Genomic DNA, 17,452 nt, shown 5'->3' on the forward strand with positions numbered 1-17,452 from the left:
GCAGCACTATTTACAATAGGTAAGCTATAGAAACAACCCAAATGCCCCAAAATAGAAGACTGGATCAAGAAGACATGGTATACACACACACACACACACACACACACACACAATGGAATATTACTCAGCAATCAAAAAAGATAAGCTCATACAATTTGCAACAACATGGATGGAGCTGGAAGAGATCATGTTCAGTGAAATAAGCCAGAAAGAAAAAGAGAAATACTGGATGGACTCACTCAAAGCAGGACTTTAGAAAACCTAAATAATAGACCAGGAAAAAGACTAATTATAATAAAGTAAAAATCAAAATCAATAAGCAACTATAAACCAGAGACACACTATGGGGAGCGTGGGGGTGAGAAGGGAGTAGGATCAAAACAAAGGTTGTGGGAATTATATGGGGACTATAACCAGGATGAAAATGCATATATTGTGCAAAAATGAAAAATGATGTAAAAATATATAAAATTTAAAAAAAAATTTAAATTGTGGTATGAAAGGGTTACTTAAAAAACTAACAGGGCCTCCCTGGTGGCGCAGCAGTTGAGCGCTGGGTTGTGAAGCTGCCCGCAGCCTCTGCAGCTCCAGTTCGATCCCTGGCTGCTCCTCGGCCACCAGAGGAGGGTCCCACATAGCGCACAGACCTCTCCTGCCGCCCTCTGCTCCCCTCGGCAGTGTACTTCGGTCCTTCTGCCTGCTCTGCTCCCCGCTCTGGCTCTGGTGAATTCTCTCACCCTCCTGTGCTTCTGACTGTACCTAGTGCTTGTATAAATAAATAAAAATAAATCTTTAAAAAAAAAAAACTAACAGGAGCCATCAGCACACAAAGGGGAATTAATATTGATAGAGAAACAATGCTTTCTAATAGGGCTAAGAGGAAGTTAAGATTATCAGATGCCTGTGTTGACAAGTCAACACTACACAGTTAGGGATGTGTTAAAAGTATTTCACTAAAATGAGCTTATCTTTGCAAATATTGCAATGTTTTTTGATAATAACCTTCATTTAAATTTCAGTTTTTAACTTGGATCTCTCAGTAATAGTTATATATCATTCTTGTGATTCTCAAATACACATATTCAATTTCCCATAATTTTGTTGATTCTGTGGCAGAGAAAAAGATATGATTCAGAATTTTCCCTCTGGCATTAACTATATTTATATAAGATCAAATGCCTTTATTTGTAGCTAACCATCCTATATATACCATAGAAATGAAAAGCATATGGTTTTATTATGAAATTGTATAGGTAAATTGCTGTCATGGAAGATTATATGTGCTGTATAACAATAACAGAAGGCTTGGCAAAATTTTTGAAAAGTGGCATATTGTTTATTTTCCTTAAAGTAAAAATTATATATATATATATATATTGCCATGCATAAAATTAGACATGCATGACATTTTCAAATGTGTGACTTATTTAGCACCTCTTAAATGTGAATGTAGAGTGGGTGGAGCGACAAATAGACAAATACAATTTTCCAAGAAAAAAATGTGTGGGCAACTTCCAATCCATTCAGTCTGTTTTAGGTGGAAGAAGTTTATTACTTAGAAGAATTCATTCTTAAACTTGAATAAGTAATAGAAAGAACACCATTTATCACCTAAATTACACCTTCAAATGTACCCTGGAGGTTTATTAACAAGTGCAAAGGTATTTTTGAAATGTAAAGATGTCACAAGCCTGAATGCTTCTGGAAAACAATTTTAGAAAAACATATAAAATGTTATTTGAGACAGTAAAACCTCTGGCACATTAGACCCATGGAAGGCACATCCATATGTCATACAAAGGGTATGGGGTCTTTGTAGCTGAGGCAGGAGATCCTGTATCAGACACCTACTACATCTGAGTATCACACAGTAAATACATATCAGAGGTGGCCATAAATTGCCACATTTCTAATCTGTTGTGTGTAATCCCTGATGATTGAGGGAAATGGGGCCAGATTCTTAACTAGAATAATTTGGATACAGAACTATTTTCCAAAGTAGGCATATATCTCACACTAGTTTTTAATTTTTTCAACATTAAAAAATCCATTTAACTAAGAGTAATGGTTCTAGATTGATTGCTTGGTACTAAATATGTAGTATATTTTAAACCACTTCATTGAGGTATGATTGACATACAAAAATGGTACATATTTGATATACCTGACTTAGAGAATTTGGAGATAAGTATAGAGTTGGGAAATATCACCATGATCTATGCTGTTAACATATCTATCACCCGCAAAAGATCCTCCTGCCCTCTACTTGTTATTGCTGTGTGTTTTAACAACACTTTACATAAACTCTACCTTTTTAGCAAATTTTTAAGTCTATATAACAGTATTATTATCTATGGACTATATGCATAAGCACCTAATATATTTTAATTACCTAATTTTACTAATAAGAAAATTAAGATTCAAAGAAGATAAGCAATAAGATGAAGAGCACAATGAGTAGGTATGAGAGGGGGTGAGGAGTCAAACTGTGGTTTCTTTAAATTTCATCACTTCAACTTGTGAACATCCAGTCAAAGGTGAGAATGCCTATATTAAACCAGAGACATTTCTCAATGGATTCTAGTGGAAGATTGTGGTGCTTCGGTGGTGGGCATGGTGTGAGAGCATCATTCATCTGCAAAGAGGTAAACCTGTGCCCCTACAGTATGTACAGTGTTGTAAATCAACATGACCTCAATAAAAATAATTTGAATAAATTAATTGAGTAAATAAAGAAACCAAAGACATGTAGTCCATGTAGACCCGATGTGGGACACCCCATACTTGCTGGGACACAGCTCTGATTTAATCCTTAGTATCCAGTACCAGATGTAATTTTTATAGTCTGTCTCTTTGGGAAGCTTTGGGTTCCCAGAGGACAGGGTTATAGGCTATCTTTGCATTTAAGATGTCTTGTTTCTGGAATGTAATAGCAATTGATTCATGTTTATTCAACTAAAAGAAATGAATGAATGAATTTTTTCAGAAATAACTGTAGAATATTGTAAAGAGCAAATGCCATGGGCTATCAGTTGGTGACATTTTAAAGTGTGAATATATTTTAACCCAACTAGAGGTTCTGTTAACTATTTATGAGATTTTTCTTATTGAAATATATTTTATAACATTTTATACATTGTAAGTATACCATTTATGATATTTTAAGTGAAAATTATACACTGCAAAAGAGTTTTATAGGATTTTTTTAAATTATGCTTATTGAGGTAATGTTGATTTACAACACTGTACCTGTTGTAGGTGTAGCCGTTCACACCTCTAAAATGTATATAATGACACCACACCCACCACCAATGCCCCCATGATTCTCCACCAGAGTCCATTGTGGTCGCTCTCCTCTCTGCTCTCACCTTTCCATTCTGTAGTCAGAGTTCAAGGGTTTATTTTGTCTGTTCCTTTGTTTTGTTTCTTTATATTCACATGAGTAAAATCATCTGGTATTTGTGTTTTTCCTTCTGACTATTCCAGTTATCATAATTCTTTTCAGTTTCATCCATGTTGTCACAAATGACAAGATTCTTTTTTATAGCTGAGTAGTATTCCATTGTGTATACATGCTATATCTTCTTTATTCATTCATTCATTTGTCCATGGGCATGCTCTTAGATTATTTCAATAACTTGTAAATAGTGCTACAATGAGCATAGGGGTTCTTATATCCCTTCAAATTAATGTTGTTATATTTTGGGGGTAGGTGCTGAGGAATGGAATTACTGGATCATGTGATAGATCCATTTTAAATATTTTGAAAAGCCTCCATACCATTTTCTGTAGGAACTGGCTAAGTCTATGTTTCTACTGACAGAGTATGAGGGTTCGTTTTCTCTGAACATTTGCCAATATTTGTTGTTTCTGGTCTTTTTTATATAGGCAATTCTCTCAGGTGTGAGGTGGTATCTCACTGTGGTTTATTTTTACTGTGGTGTATTTGATGATAAATGATGATGAGTATTTTTTTATGTGCCTGTTAGCCATCTTTGTTTCTCTTTTCCAAAAGTGTCTATTTGGCTCTTCTGCCCATTTTTTTGATTGGGTTACTTGTTTTCTTTTCTTTTCTTTTCTTTTCTTTTCTTTTTTTTTTTTTGAGTTATATATGTTCCTTGTAGATTTTGGATAGTAGCCCTCTGTCAAATTTTATAGGACTTCTTAATCTTCCTCTCATTTCTGTATTCCTCCTGTTCTCTTCTTCCTGCTGTTACTTTTTTTTTTTCTCTTACTGTAGTCTGGCTTTTACAGCATCTTTTATTCAATATTCCCTCCTCTTTTCTTTTTTCAAATGATCGAATCATCATTGCATCTCAAGATTCAAACAAACTCTTAAAGGTACAATAAAAAATACAATACAATGGTAAAATTTTATGTTGAGCTTAGAAATAAAATGCATTTACATAGACAATTATGCATAGGCTATAGTCCAGCTCTCTATTGGTGCAGAGAAAAATCTCTGACAACTTTTCTTTTGGGAAATAGATTGCAAGAAAGTATGGGGATTTAGAGGAAACTATAGAGTTGAATGAACAATAGACTTGAAGGCAGGAAACCTGTATTCCAAACTTTATTTCTGTCCTTCCAAAATTATCCAACCACTCTGGGTTTAAATGTAAAATAAAACACCATATGATTTTTTAAATTTCTTACATCAGTTTCTTACTAGCGGCACTGTTGGTGTTTTAAATTGGATAATTCTGCAGGAGGAAGCTGGTCTAGACTGTACATTGTAGAGAACTGGCCAACATCCCTACCATCTTCCTACTAGGTGCCAAGCACACACACTAACAGGTCAGTAAGGAAACCAAACTACTTACAGGTGCTGCCAACAGTCTCCTGAAGGGCAAAATGCCAGTTGCCTGAGAACCACTTACACATCATTACCTGACCTCTTCAACTTGTTTCCACATTTTTCTCAGAAAGCCCAATCCCTCTTGAGTATTTTTTAAACATCTCATAAACATTACATATTCTCCATTCTGCTTTTTCGTAAATAAAGATGTCAAAATCACAAAGACAAACTTTAAAACAAATCCTTGAAAGCTGACCATAGATTTGAGGCGATCAGGAAGGGAGAGGAGAGGGCAAAGAATGGGGAAAAAGGATAGGGGAGCACAATGGACTATCATGGAGGACTCTGGGTGCTTTGGTGATGGGAGAGCTATGGTGACCACAACTGAGGGGAGAAATGCTGTATTGTCCAAAATTTAGCGAGGATGTAAAATAATGAAAAAATTTTAATTAAAAAAAGATGTTGAAATCAGTTTTTGCACTAAGTGCGTTGAGACAGATTTAAAAGTTAACCTCTAACCAACAATGAAATAAACAGATGATAATAAACTACGTGGCAAAGTTTGATCAACACGAACATTAGCTCATGAATGTTAAAGAGGGACTTTGGAGTGGAGCTTATTTTACACTAATGAAATCACAAAGTGACCTGCTAGGAGCTATTGGGAAGGCAAACATTTCCTTGACTTTTTCATTTTCACTTTTGAAAATGGTACTCAAGTGTAAACAGGGGAGTGAATGTTCTGACACACCTATTATATTTAGATATGAAATGCTTAGAATAGTCAATATATAGATTATCTATTAAATACATTTTTGTAAAGGTGCAGATATATTTTTTCTCATTCAGGAAAATAACATGCTTGCAATTAATAAATGAAGAGCTATCCCACATTAACTTCTATTGCCTAACCTCTCTGTACTTAGTATTTATCTTAACATGTTTGTGTCATCTGGTTGGTATTGTCCAGTGTGGCATTGTACTTTTGTTTTCGCAGAGTGATAGCTAAGTACCTTGTGAAGGTTATGGAAACTTAAGAGAAGCAGTAAGTAAAAACAAATAAAAATAAAAACCTCCCTTCCTTTGGCACGATGCTCAGGGTAAGGATACTCATCTTCACTACTTTTCTATCCAATAGCTTGTGACAGTAATTATATTAAGGGTTGGATGATTTGCCACATAGCATTAATTTTTTGCTTGATTAGCAACATTTGTAATGGGAATATTTAGAACCCATAGTTTTCAAAAATTTAAGATTTGCCTTTACCATTCCACATAGTCAAAGACTACCTCCAGGATAAAATTTTCCAGATTATGAGAAATGAACTGACAAAAAAGACAGTAAGGATTCTCATTTTCCTAGCAATTAAATTGTAACAGCTCTTTTTAGTTATACCTTCTTTGTGCCATACTCTTTTTCCTAAAGAGGGGCTTTCAATCCACAAAAGGTGGATTTGAAACAGTGATGAGGTTCGCGTCTGCTGCAGATACGATTTCAGAGTTGATCTTTAAGAATGATGGTTAGCCATAAAGGTGGTATGTTGTAGAGAAGAGTGAGTCACTGTTCCCTGTTTTCTCCTGATTGCTCTTGTGTAAAGATGTCTTGTTATGCAGAAAGGAACAGCTGTCCAATTTATTAAAATGCTGGATGACAGCACTTCTGCTCACCCAAGACTTGCATATAAATAGGGGAGCATACGGTGAGCACATCTAGCTGATCAAAAATATACTTTTTTCTCTTTCTCCCCAAAATGGTAAATCTGATTGTCTTTATATTATGAACTTAAAATATGGGCAATGTTAAGGAAGCAAATGGTTTGGAACTCTGTAAGTACTTAAAGCATGGGGTCTCTTTTACTCATGAATATTCAGTCTAAAAACCATTGTTTCTATAGTTTCATTAAAACATTTTCTTAATTTTTTTTAAAAGATTGTATGGTTAAGAGCAGCACCAGAAGTGATTAAGGAGGTAGGAAATGCGAAGGCCTGCAAGTCGGAACTGCCTTAGGGCTTGGCTCTGCCACTGCTAACTGCTGATTATGGGCAAGTCACATCATTTAGTAACACTGCAATTTCCTTAATTCATATGAAGTCAGAAGGACCTCTAGTGACCATTCTAACTTTTATTCCTTCTGCACCCTTAATTAAAAAGTCACTAAACATACATTTAATCCACCCCTTGTATCAGTTCTTATTTTGTTAAACAGCTTTTTTTTCAACGAATATATTTAGATAATATTGGACAATTATTTTTTAAAATTTTCCTAAAATAAATTTTTAAGGTATTTATTTCCTGCACAATTTCAGGCTTATTCTTTCCCAGTGTAGTCACCCTTTAACAAGAAAAAAAATTAAGTTGGGTGCTTTTCTCATAGATTTCAAATACAGAGATGGATAAGATTTGAGGGGAAGAGGAGAGAAGAACTTTTCTCATAAACTGTTAGAGTAGATGTGTTTGAAAAGTGCTGGCAAAGCCCTGTCCCCCAAAATAGCACTCCTTCAGCTAATGGATGCCAGAAATTAAGCAGCGGCATTCAGTTGGCCTAAAACATTTAAAAATGCAGCAATCATCATGCTATCATTGAAGACAATGGATTAAGTCACCACTTCATGAGAATTGGCTTATCAAGTCCCTTCCTGAGAACAGAGTTAAAGAAACACAAGCACATGTTGTTTCTGCAAGAATTGGAATAGAAGGGCCTCCCCTGGTGGCACAGGCGGTTGAGCGCCTCACTGTGAAGCTGTCCACAGCCTCCTCAATGCGGGTTCGATCCCGGCCGGCTGGTGAGAATCCCGCATGGCGAACAGACCTCTCCAACTCGCCCGCTGCTCCCCTCAGCAGTGTATTTCGACAGTTCTGTCCCCACTCTGTCTCTTGTGAATCCTCTCACCCTCCCACACATCTGGCCTGTACCCCGGTTCTTGTATAAATAAATAAATCTTTAAAAAAAAAGAATTGGAATAGAAGAGTTAGCATCAAATTATTATGCTGTATACCTTAAACTTATACAACATTAGGTGTCACTTACACCTCAATAAATCTGGAAAAAAGAAAACAAAAATCTGAATAAAATAAAGGAAGACTGAGGATAGGAAAGACAAACTGCTTACCTCACAGTTTGTCCATGGAGTGTCCAAGAAGTTAGTACAGTTCTTTTAAAGTTTAAAAGTTAAAACGTTCATGTTTGAATTGAGCTAGTCATTCCAGAAAGAGCCAAGAAAGGAGGAAAGTGTGCTTTTGAATTTTTTTGACATGCATTAAAAATGACAGGGAGAAAGGGGTAAGAAAGAAAAATCTGGGGCTTCCCTGGTAGAGCATGCAGTTAAGCGCCACACTCTGAAGCTGTCCACAGCCTCTGCAGCACAGGTTCGATCCCGGTAGGCCAGCGAGAATCCCACATGGCGAAGCAGACCTCTCCTGTCTTGCCTGCTGTTCCCCTCAGCAGTGTATTTCATCAATCGGCCTGTTCTGTTCCCTGCTCTGTCTCTGGTGAATCCTTTCACCCTCCTGCATGTCTGGCCTGTACCCCAGTTCTTGTATAAATAAATAAATCTTTAAAAAAGAAAAAGAAAGAAAAATCTGATTGTCTAAATTATTTTTCAGTAGGTGCCTAAACTATTTGTGTATTTATCAGAAACTCAAGTTGATATATGACTAATTCAGATATTTACCAGCATAAGAAATTATGGTTTAGAGCACAACTATTCTGCAAGACTTTATTCTTACATATTGTGTTGGGTGTAAATCTGTTTTTATAAATGTCACAAACCCATATTTCATGACTATTCCTTCTATAAATCTTCCATATCAGTCATTTTAAGGAAAAACTTACATGAGATCAAACTGACATCTGGCACTTTTATAAATTAGCCAAATATGTTTTTAAATATATTTGAGAAATAGATTCATGTATATATATACACCTGATCTTAGTGTGCACCATGACTAAAAACACCAAGTCTGCCCTGTAGGATACGTCTGGGCACCACAAAACTGAAAAACATCCTCGAAGTCTTCGCTTACTTGTATACCATTAAACCTTTATTTCGATTTGTCTTCTAGCTTGGGGTTGAAGTCATGCTTTGTTGTTGAGTGTGTAAAAAGTGACAGGAGCCTTCCTATCTCCTTCTATAGATTCTTTACAGATTAAAAGAAAAGTTTCAGCTTTCCTTGAGACAAGATAAAGAGAAAAACCAGGAGATCCACCTTTCACCCATTGCCCTACAACCCACGCAGTCAGAGGCAAAGACGGTCAACAGCATGGTCCAGCCCGAGCAGGTCCCGAAGGCACTGGACGTGGTGGTAGACCCTCAAGGCCGACACACTCCTGAAATCAAAACCACTACCTCTGTCTGCCCTTCTCCTTTCAAAATGAAACCCATAGGACTTCAGGAGAGGTAAGAGCTTTTTTGTATCCCATACATGTTGATTTTTTTTAAAAAAAGAATATTCATAAACTACAAAAACAATAGAACAAGAGATGGTTGGCATATTGGAGTAGAATCAGTCACCCCAAAATGAACACTCAAAAGAAGTAGTTTTTCTTGTCCTGCAAAAGTCTAGTTGTGTACTAAAAAGTGTTTTAGTTACATGTGCTCCTATAAAACTGGAGTAGACCCAAGTAAATATCATCTTCAACTACAGTTCACCTTCATAGTCATTTCTGGAATGCCCTCTGAGGACTACTGAGCTAACATAGCATTATCTTGTTTCATTGTCATCAAATAGAAAAACTGGGAAGGAACTTAGGGTAGTCTCCACCAAAGATCACATTATCTGGATCAGAAGGTGTCTGTGCCATAAATTAATTTTACAAAGTTTCCCCTCTGCTTCCTTGGAGCAAAATAAACATTAAATATCTCAGGGTCCATGACATGATTTCTGTTGCTTTTCCTGCCCTTGTGACAGACTTACACTGACCCTTCCCATTCAAAGCAAATAAAACCTACAAAAACTAGGATATGCCAAATATATAAATAAGAGGCTAATTCTTTGCTTCTCCAAAATATTAAGTAAGGTTTCCCATGGTATTTCTAAGAAATAAGATATTTTGTGTTTATGTTTAAAATATGATTCATTCTATATCTAATATTGCACATCCGGCTAGCAGGGGAAAGAGCAAGTTCTCAATGCACACTTTCAGGATCCTCTGATTTTCCTACATCTCCATTTTCTATCACTGTCCTTGTTGCTTTAGAGTTTTAGTTTACACATATGTATGTGTATAAATATATGTATACACATATATACATGTTTATACTTACTATATTTTCCATCACACACACACACATACACATACGCAATGCACACCACTTTGGAATGTATATGGTTTGGAATTTTAAGAAGCACAGAAGACTGAGTTAATGGTTCAGATTTCCTTGAAAGCATTGTCCAAGACAATAAATGAAGTTAAAAAGAAGGAATTTGTTGCTGTGGTCTAAAGTCTTTTAAAGGGTGAACACCTTGATTCCATAACAGAAAGAAAAAAGAGATTTCTACAAAGTCATTTGCCCCACCTCCTCCTCCCAAAATACTTGTTGGGCCTCCATCTAGGATTCTCTTACTTAGAGACCACTAAGCTGCTGTCTTGGCTGTAGTCTGGAAAGGTAGACAAGATAAACTCCCCCAGAGGGTAACCAGGATTCAGGAGAATGGGATTCTAGACCCAGCTCTGCTAATTCTGTCTTGTGTGACCTCAGCTGTCCTGGCCTCCTTTTCTTCCTCTGTAACATGAAGGGGTTAAACTTGAGTTCTTGGTTTCTCTCAGACTCTTTTACTCTTGTTACACAAACTGGCTTTAAGCATTCATGTTTGCTTCAAGGAGATGTGTACCAAAGGCAGGTGGCAGGAAAACTCTGATACAGACAGTAAAGAGTGCATTGCCTGTAGATGATGTTAAGATAATAAAACTGACTAACAGTCAGACTCATTTTTATTATCACCACACACCTCCATTTCTCAGCAAGGCTACTGCCACGCAAGCACCTCTCTCAGCATCCTGCACTTGGCAGCAGTGCTGAGCATGTTCAAATTACAAGGCATATAAGGTTACATATCCATTCATTCATTTAAACAGGAGGGGATGTTTGCTGGGGAAAGTTCAGGGATGGTGTCTCACTTTTCTTTGTGGTCCACATGCGAGACTCCAGTGAGGCAAGTGTGTAATCAGATATCCTGCCCCGGGGCTACAAGCTTCCCTGCATCCCTGCTATCACCTCCCCGCTTCCTTCCCACTTCAGAGCAGGAGAAAGCGGTTCTCTCCACCAGGAGCCCGGGTCCTTCCCTCGCAGCGCTGCACGCTTACTTCATCAGTTTCCCTTCTCTGTTTTCAACCATACCATCTTTGCTAATACAACCCTTTCAACATAGAAATAGGTTCTGTTTTGTATTAAAGGAATGCCCTTCTCCCAACTCCTCCTCTGGTTCCTGTCTTCCTTTCCCTTATCAGATAAGTGTCTTAAGAGAACAGAGTTTGTTTGCTGCTTCATTGGTCTTCTCCAAAGCTCCACCTTCACTGCCTCTCACACACACTTGCCAACTTTGTCAATGGCTTAGCCAACAAGTCCAAAGCAGGTTTTATTTCTTCTCTCATTTACATGAGACACTAATGTCTATTTTCTGCTTTGAAGCTCTCTCTTCCTTTTGCCTCCAAGATAATATTTTTCTGATTGGTACCTTAATGCCCCCCTACAGACTCTTTTCTCCCCTTAATTTCAGGGTTCCATCAGAGAACTAGATCTGGCCTGGAGGTACCTCTTTAGGAAGCATCCACAGGAAAAATAGTGAGGGCAGAAGGGGTTGTGTTGAATGACCAAGGAGGGAGAAGGAGTTCCAAAGGTGAGGGGTGGCGGTAGGGAACGGGACAGGAAGTTCAAGCATCACTTCCTCTTGGGACACATTCCAAGCTCCCTCTACCTTCTTTTCCTTCTTCCTAAGAACCCACATTACCATCACCAACTTAGCTACATCTCTTCTGCTTCTCTCTATTTTAACCAAGAATTATGTGTGCATATAGTTTGTAGCCCTGCACAGGTGTAGTTAAATTTTTAATTCACTCATTTGTCTATCCACATAAACTCTAAGTGTCTTGAGGACACATATATGATTTAATTCTCTCACATACAGAACATAATTCCTGGAAAGCAAAAGCTTCTGGAAATAAATGCTTGAGTGAATGACTGAATATTATAATGAATAATTCTCAGGTCAAATTTCAGTACTGTAGGGAAACACTGCTCATTGCACAGCCTCATGCTCCTCTGTTGTCACCCATTTTCACCCATAATTCCCCACCAAGATGGCATAGTGATGAGTTTTCAGAGCGATGAAAAAATGAAGCATGTACAGTGTTACAGGCAGCCAGAAAACTTTTCTGAGTATTTTAAGCCTTAAAATTTAATTTACACTTCCGTGTTTTAAAGCCTTTAAAATAGCCTAGTGTTTTGTAGACATCTAGCTGCTGATCCTGAAGTATAAGTATAACCCTCTGTTTGCTGCATGAAAGTCTGGCTTCATTAAAATCACCTAAGACCCAAAGGTGGTCTCATGAGCAACTTGTCCCCATATAAACTCTCATCCCTGCTGAGAGTCATTATCCTGACTTTGTTGATCATACAACAGAAATTGTAAAAATAAATTATAGAGACTAAGAGTATAAGCTTGAGTACAAAGGATATATCATGAAAATTATGAAGATTAAGTGTCTACAAGATAAGGAGCATGGTAGTTCCCTCCTCTTTTTTTCCCAATTCCCAAGAAGGGTTTTGTTCCTAATTTAGACAAATATTCAGAAAAGAAAACCAAAGAAGCAGCAAATATACTCTGATCTTTAAGACACTTATCTGAAAAAGGAAGGAAAGACAAATCACATTGTTTCTTGCTCCTAAAAATCTCTCATTATTGATTCCTAACCATTACCCTGGACCCAGCTCTCTTTAGTTCATATTTGTATTATTGTGTCTTATGATTGTGAGAATATGCAGAATAATATGTGACCTATTTCATATACATTATTTTATTTCATCTTATCTGCCTGATCTGGTTTTCTCCTTAGACTGCACAATCTCCAGATATATCTTGCTTTGACAATGACTGCTTTATGTGTAAAAATTCTATTAGTTCCTCTTTGCCTACAGCACAAGTCACAGATCACCTGGTTGGAGCTTAGAGATACTACACTATCTGGTCCTGATCACTCTCTCCTAATGTGTTTGGACCACAAAATTAACCAATTCCATCCTGTCTGTTCTCAGTGTGTTATTTTCCTGCCCACCTTTGCAAATCTTTGTTTACCTGGCCCCTCTTCCTTCTTGTACATTTAGCTCTAGTCTCCACAGCCCAAAAAGAAACCTACCTTGTACATTTCCCATGCCAACTATTCATGCCCACAGTGGTTTTTAACACCCTGAGCTCTCCTGCAGTGCCTTTAATCAAGGAATAATACAGAAAGGAACTGATACTGGTTTTTGAGTGCTTTGCCCTGTCCCTAAACCAGTTTGTAAGAATTTGCAGAACAGCTGCAGGCACCATATAGTTCTGTATCTCATGGCTCTTATAATTCTGGTCCAGAGTAAACACACTAAAAACATTATAGTTAATTAATTAATGTTCCTCAACATCTGGGACCTCATATATTTCGAAAGAAACCTCCATAAGAACAAATAGTCTAATGATAAGCTATAGTGCTGAATCTCTGTGCTAATATTACTTCTGATTTTTGTTAAACAAGTGACTCAAGTTAATTAAGCCCTTTGTGGTGCAGTTTTCCTCGTCTACAAAACAGGTATGATAATATCAGTTCCGCTTAACTTCAAAGGGTACCATAAAATTAATAATTAATAGAAATGGCACAGTGTCTTTGAGAAGGAAAAGGAAATCTAATGTTCATTTTGTTTATACTCTGATTCCATTCTACAAGTATACACTAGGTTAGGTTTTTTTTTGTTTGTTTTTGAACTCAGGAAATTTGAAACTATTTCTTTTTACTGAAATGATACAATTGGATCTGCCATTTGACTTTGTAAATTGTTTTTTAATAGTCCTGAGATCTTTTTCTTTCACTCCTTTCATGCCATAAATTCCTAGGGGATAGGTTTCAGCAGCTCCATCTCCATCCTATTGGTTCTCACAAAGTGTGCTTCACTGGCTGGTGCAGGCTGGACCTGCAGTTTTCCCAAGTACCTTTCTCTTTGACTTCCTTTTTTTCTGATTATTTTCTTTCACACATTTCAGGAAGCTATGTCAGCTCTTATAAAGTGCTTAATATGCTCAGTTGGAACATTAATTCTCATGACAAGAAACTGGCCCTTTATTTGTCTGTTTGCAGCAATGCCAACTGCGTGCTGGGTGACATTGTAGCCTCTTCCGGTTTTGCCATGGTGACGTGGGGGGCACTCCTTTTTAAACAGTGCCCACCCCTTGATGTTTATAATGTCACCTTTCTTGTAGATTTGCGTATGTTTGACCAAAGGAACAACTCCAGGTTTTCGAAAAGGCCTAGAGAACATACAGCATAATGTATTGTTTCCCTTCTTTCCCCTTTTGTATTGGTCATTTTGGCAATTTACTGGAAGATGGTGGTTCCAGCCGAAAAGAAGGGCATAACTTTTTGTAAAATTGCCAATTGGCATATAGATGTTCTCATCCTATTTGTAAATATATGTTTGAATTTTGGCCAGTTAATGTTATTTAACAGATATCAGTATCAAATTTAAGTCTATTCTTGTCTATGGCAAGTCCGTGAATCAGGGAGACGTCATCTGCTCCACACTTGCTGCATGTGTAATGTGGAACCTGTTTATTCACCTGTAATGAGGAGAAAAGCTCATGCCTTGTACAGTTCCTGATGGTTAAGCTGGAAATGTCACAGAACTGGCTTTGGCATGAGGCCACGGTTAGCTCATCTTCCTTTGCCACATTTCTGTCCTCCCAAACCCCCACTAGATAAAACTGTGTACTGGCAGGTTCCAAATGCCCAATAAACAAAGGATCACATTCAAACCCCAGAGTGATTTATTTTCTTCAGTGGGGAGACAAACAACTGTTAATGGGAGTTTCTGCAGATTTCCCTTCAGGCTACCATTTGACTAATAGCCAATTTGATGGAAAGGAAATCAACAGGCAAATGGGTAAAGTCATATTATTTCCTCATATTTTTCACATTTAATTTTCTATTGAATGTAAAAGTTGAGCAAGGACAGTTAGAGAACTGTCCAGAAAAGAAGGGCAGACTCCTTGAAACATGGCAACCTCACCTCCGACTCAAGTTTTCCTCAGTGATCAGGTACTGGGTCAGTAGGAATATGACATTAATGAAAGTTTTCTTTCTATCACAACCAAGGCCTCCACAGGCCTCCTGAGGTTGCTTTTACCCAATGAATATGCACTCGCTAATTTTTCTTAAATGGTGCTGAAAGTGGTTTATTTTGGTGTGTTATTCATGATACAACACCCAGGTATGTGAGTTCAAAGGTTTTCTAAGGGGTTGCATCTGGCTGAGCCTGAGAGATTCCTATCAGCGCTAAAAATATGTCTGCAGTGATGGGAAGCAATGAAAACACAAGCCTCAGCCTCACAGGAAAATGTTGGGTATTCTTCATCTAAACTCAAAGTTTTTGTTTCCTATGAATTCCTCCTGGCAAAGTGGAATACCCTGACTTCTGTCACCTGCTCCCCCTAGTGGAAAAGGACTTCAGTGTTCAAAACTTAAAAGCGTACACTGTGTGGTTCTTCAGCGAATCTCCATTTGGGATATATAGGTAAGAAAAGAATACAGAATGCATAGGAATGAATATCAGAAGACAAAGTATACAAAAATGCTCTGGAAATTAAAATCTATATTCGTGAAACAAAGCCATCAATGAACATTGAGCTAGTGCCCTCATTTTCTATCAAGTGAAAGAGACCCAGAATGTTCTCTCTTAGGTCTTAAATGAGGTTCCCTAAAGGCAGAGGGTGAGACAATGGCTCTTGTCCATGTGATTTAATGAGAGGCTGTCCCCAGGAGAAATAAAAAAGAAAATAGGGGGAGTAGAACAGAAGCAGCTCCACAGAGAGCTGGTTTTTGCTGATATCTGGCCTCAGTCACACAGGGAATGCTGGAATATGAAAGGGACCTCAAGAATAGCTGTCCCAACTTCAGGCAAACAAGTAAGGCATTTGTAGCTTCATGCCAGTCAACCTTTGACCTCAGACCGCCCTGGAGACTTAACTCTGTACACATATCTGAATTAGGCAACTCCCCTTAGCGCTCAGTTGTTCGCCATTCACAGCCATTATGCCAGCAGTGGGGGAGGGTGGGCATCGACCTGGTAAAGGTTACCTGGGCGAGGCACTAGAAGTATTACTATACTTGCCAAAGGTTACAACTCTGTTTGTAACAGAGCTATGTTTATAGTCCAAGTCTTCTTGGCTTTCCAGACCATATATTCACCACATGGCCTTCTTCAAATAAACAACATTTGTTCTAATAGAACCTATGACCCAGCACCATTACTATCCACGACTTATTTGCTCAGCCTGACAATGTGGGTTATTGTAACATAACACATAACAGAAAACCATTTATTAATCAGTCCTAATTTAACTCCAAATAGCATCAATAAAAATAACATCATAAGAGTTATTCACCCTTTATCTGTATTATCTCATGTTGAGACCCAGGGGCTTATTATTTCTTCCTCACTGTGAGGAAATGAATGCTCGTTTTCCTGGATGAATAATTTTATAGTTCCTGGGGTGGAAGGGTGGCAAACAGAATTTGAATCCAGGCAGTCTGGCTTCAGAAGTTGTTCTCCTAACAAGTACTTTATGTCTATGTTATATGGAAAATAAATAACAAATAGATTATAAAAGATATAGTTAGCAAATAGGTATATTATGGAGTGTCACACTTTACTCCTCTTAGCAAATTCCTTGCTTGCCTTTCAGAATGTCTTCAGACTCTAAATCACACAAGATGCAGTGTTGTGTGGTTGATTCAAAACACTCGATTCGAGGTAGCTAACATTTCACTGCCCATCTAGATGCTCACCGTTGGTCTCAGCTTTTTCTTTCACCAGGTTCTTCATTCTAGACGGCCAGTAGTAATCCTTTATAAAAACCAAGATGATGGCAGGCGCGAATAAATAAACTAAAGTGAGAGGAAATGTGAAACAATAATCCAGAAAACTCAAGTCTGAACATCTCCAGGGGAGGTGGCAGGGAGGTCTCTGTATTGTTCACTAAATGAACCCATTTCACTGGGGTGTGGTGGACAGTAGAGGTAGGAGGGTGCATGTTCATGTCCCTCCACCAAGTTGCTGCCCGTATCCTGGGAAGAGGACAAATAATGAGAGCAAATTTTTTTTAAAGATTTATTTATTTATGCATATAAGAGCTGGGGTTCAGGCCAGAGGTGCAGGGGGTGAGAGGATTCACCAGAGACAGAGCAGGGAACAAAACAGGCAGATCTACTGAAACATACTGCTGAGGGGAGCAGCTGGCGAGACAGGAGAGGTCTGCTGTGCCACGTGGATAGCTCCCTGGCCGGGGATCAAAGTCTGTGCTGCAGTGGCTGCGGATCACTTCATAGTGCTGACACTTAACCTCTTGCACAACCAGGGAGGCCACTGAAAGCAAATATATTGGCCTGGAACCTGCCATATGCCCACCAG

The 17,452-nt window shown here is 38.0% G+C and overlaps 1 protein-coding gene across 1 annotated transcript in view; it reads left to right on the plus strand.

Moving 5' to 3' along the window:
- Positions 1 to 17,452, plus strand: part of PTPRR (protein tyrosine phosphatase receptor type R) — a gene marked incomplete at its 3' end in the record, with an annotated part of 234,267 nt that overhangs the window by 133,231 nt on the left and 83,584 nt on the right. The window contains exon 6 of the mRNA XM_084255015.1: positions 8,934 to 9,196. Coding sequence (XP_084111141.1) covers positions 8,934 to 9,196 — 263 coding nt within the window. The remainder of the gene's footprint in view (positions 1 to 8,933; positions 9,197 to 17,452) is intronic.

This window comes from Talpa europaea (genome assembly GCF_964194135.1).
Source record: "Talpa europaea genome assembly, chromosome: 15".
In the NCBI taxonomy this organism is placed as follows: Eukaryota; Metazoa; Chordata; class Mammalia; order Eulipotyphla; family Talpidae; genus Talpa; species Talpa europaea.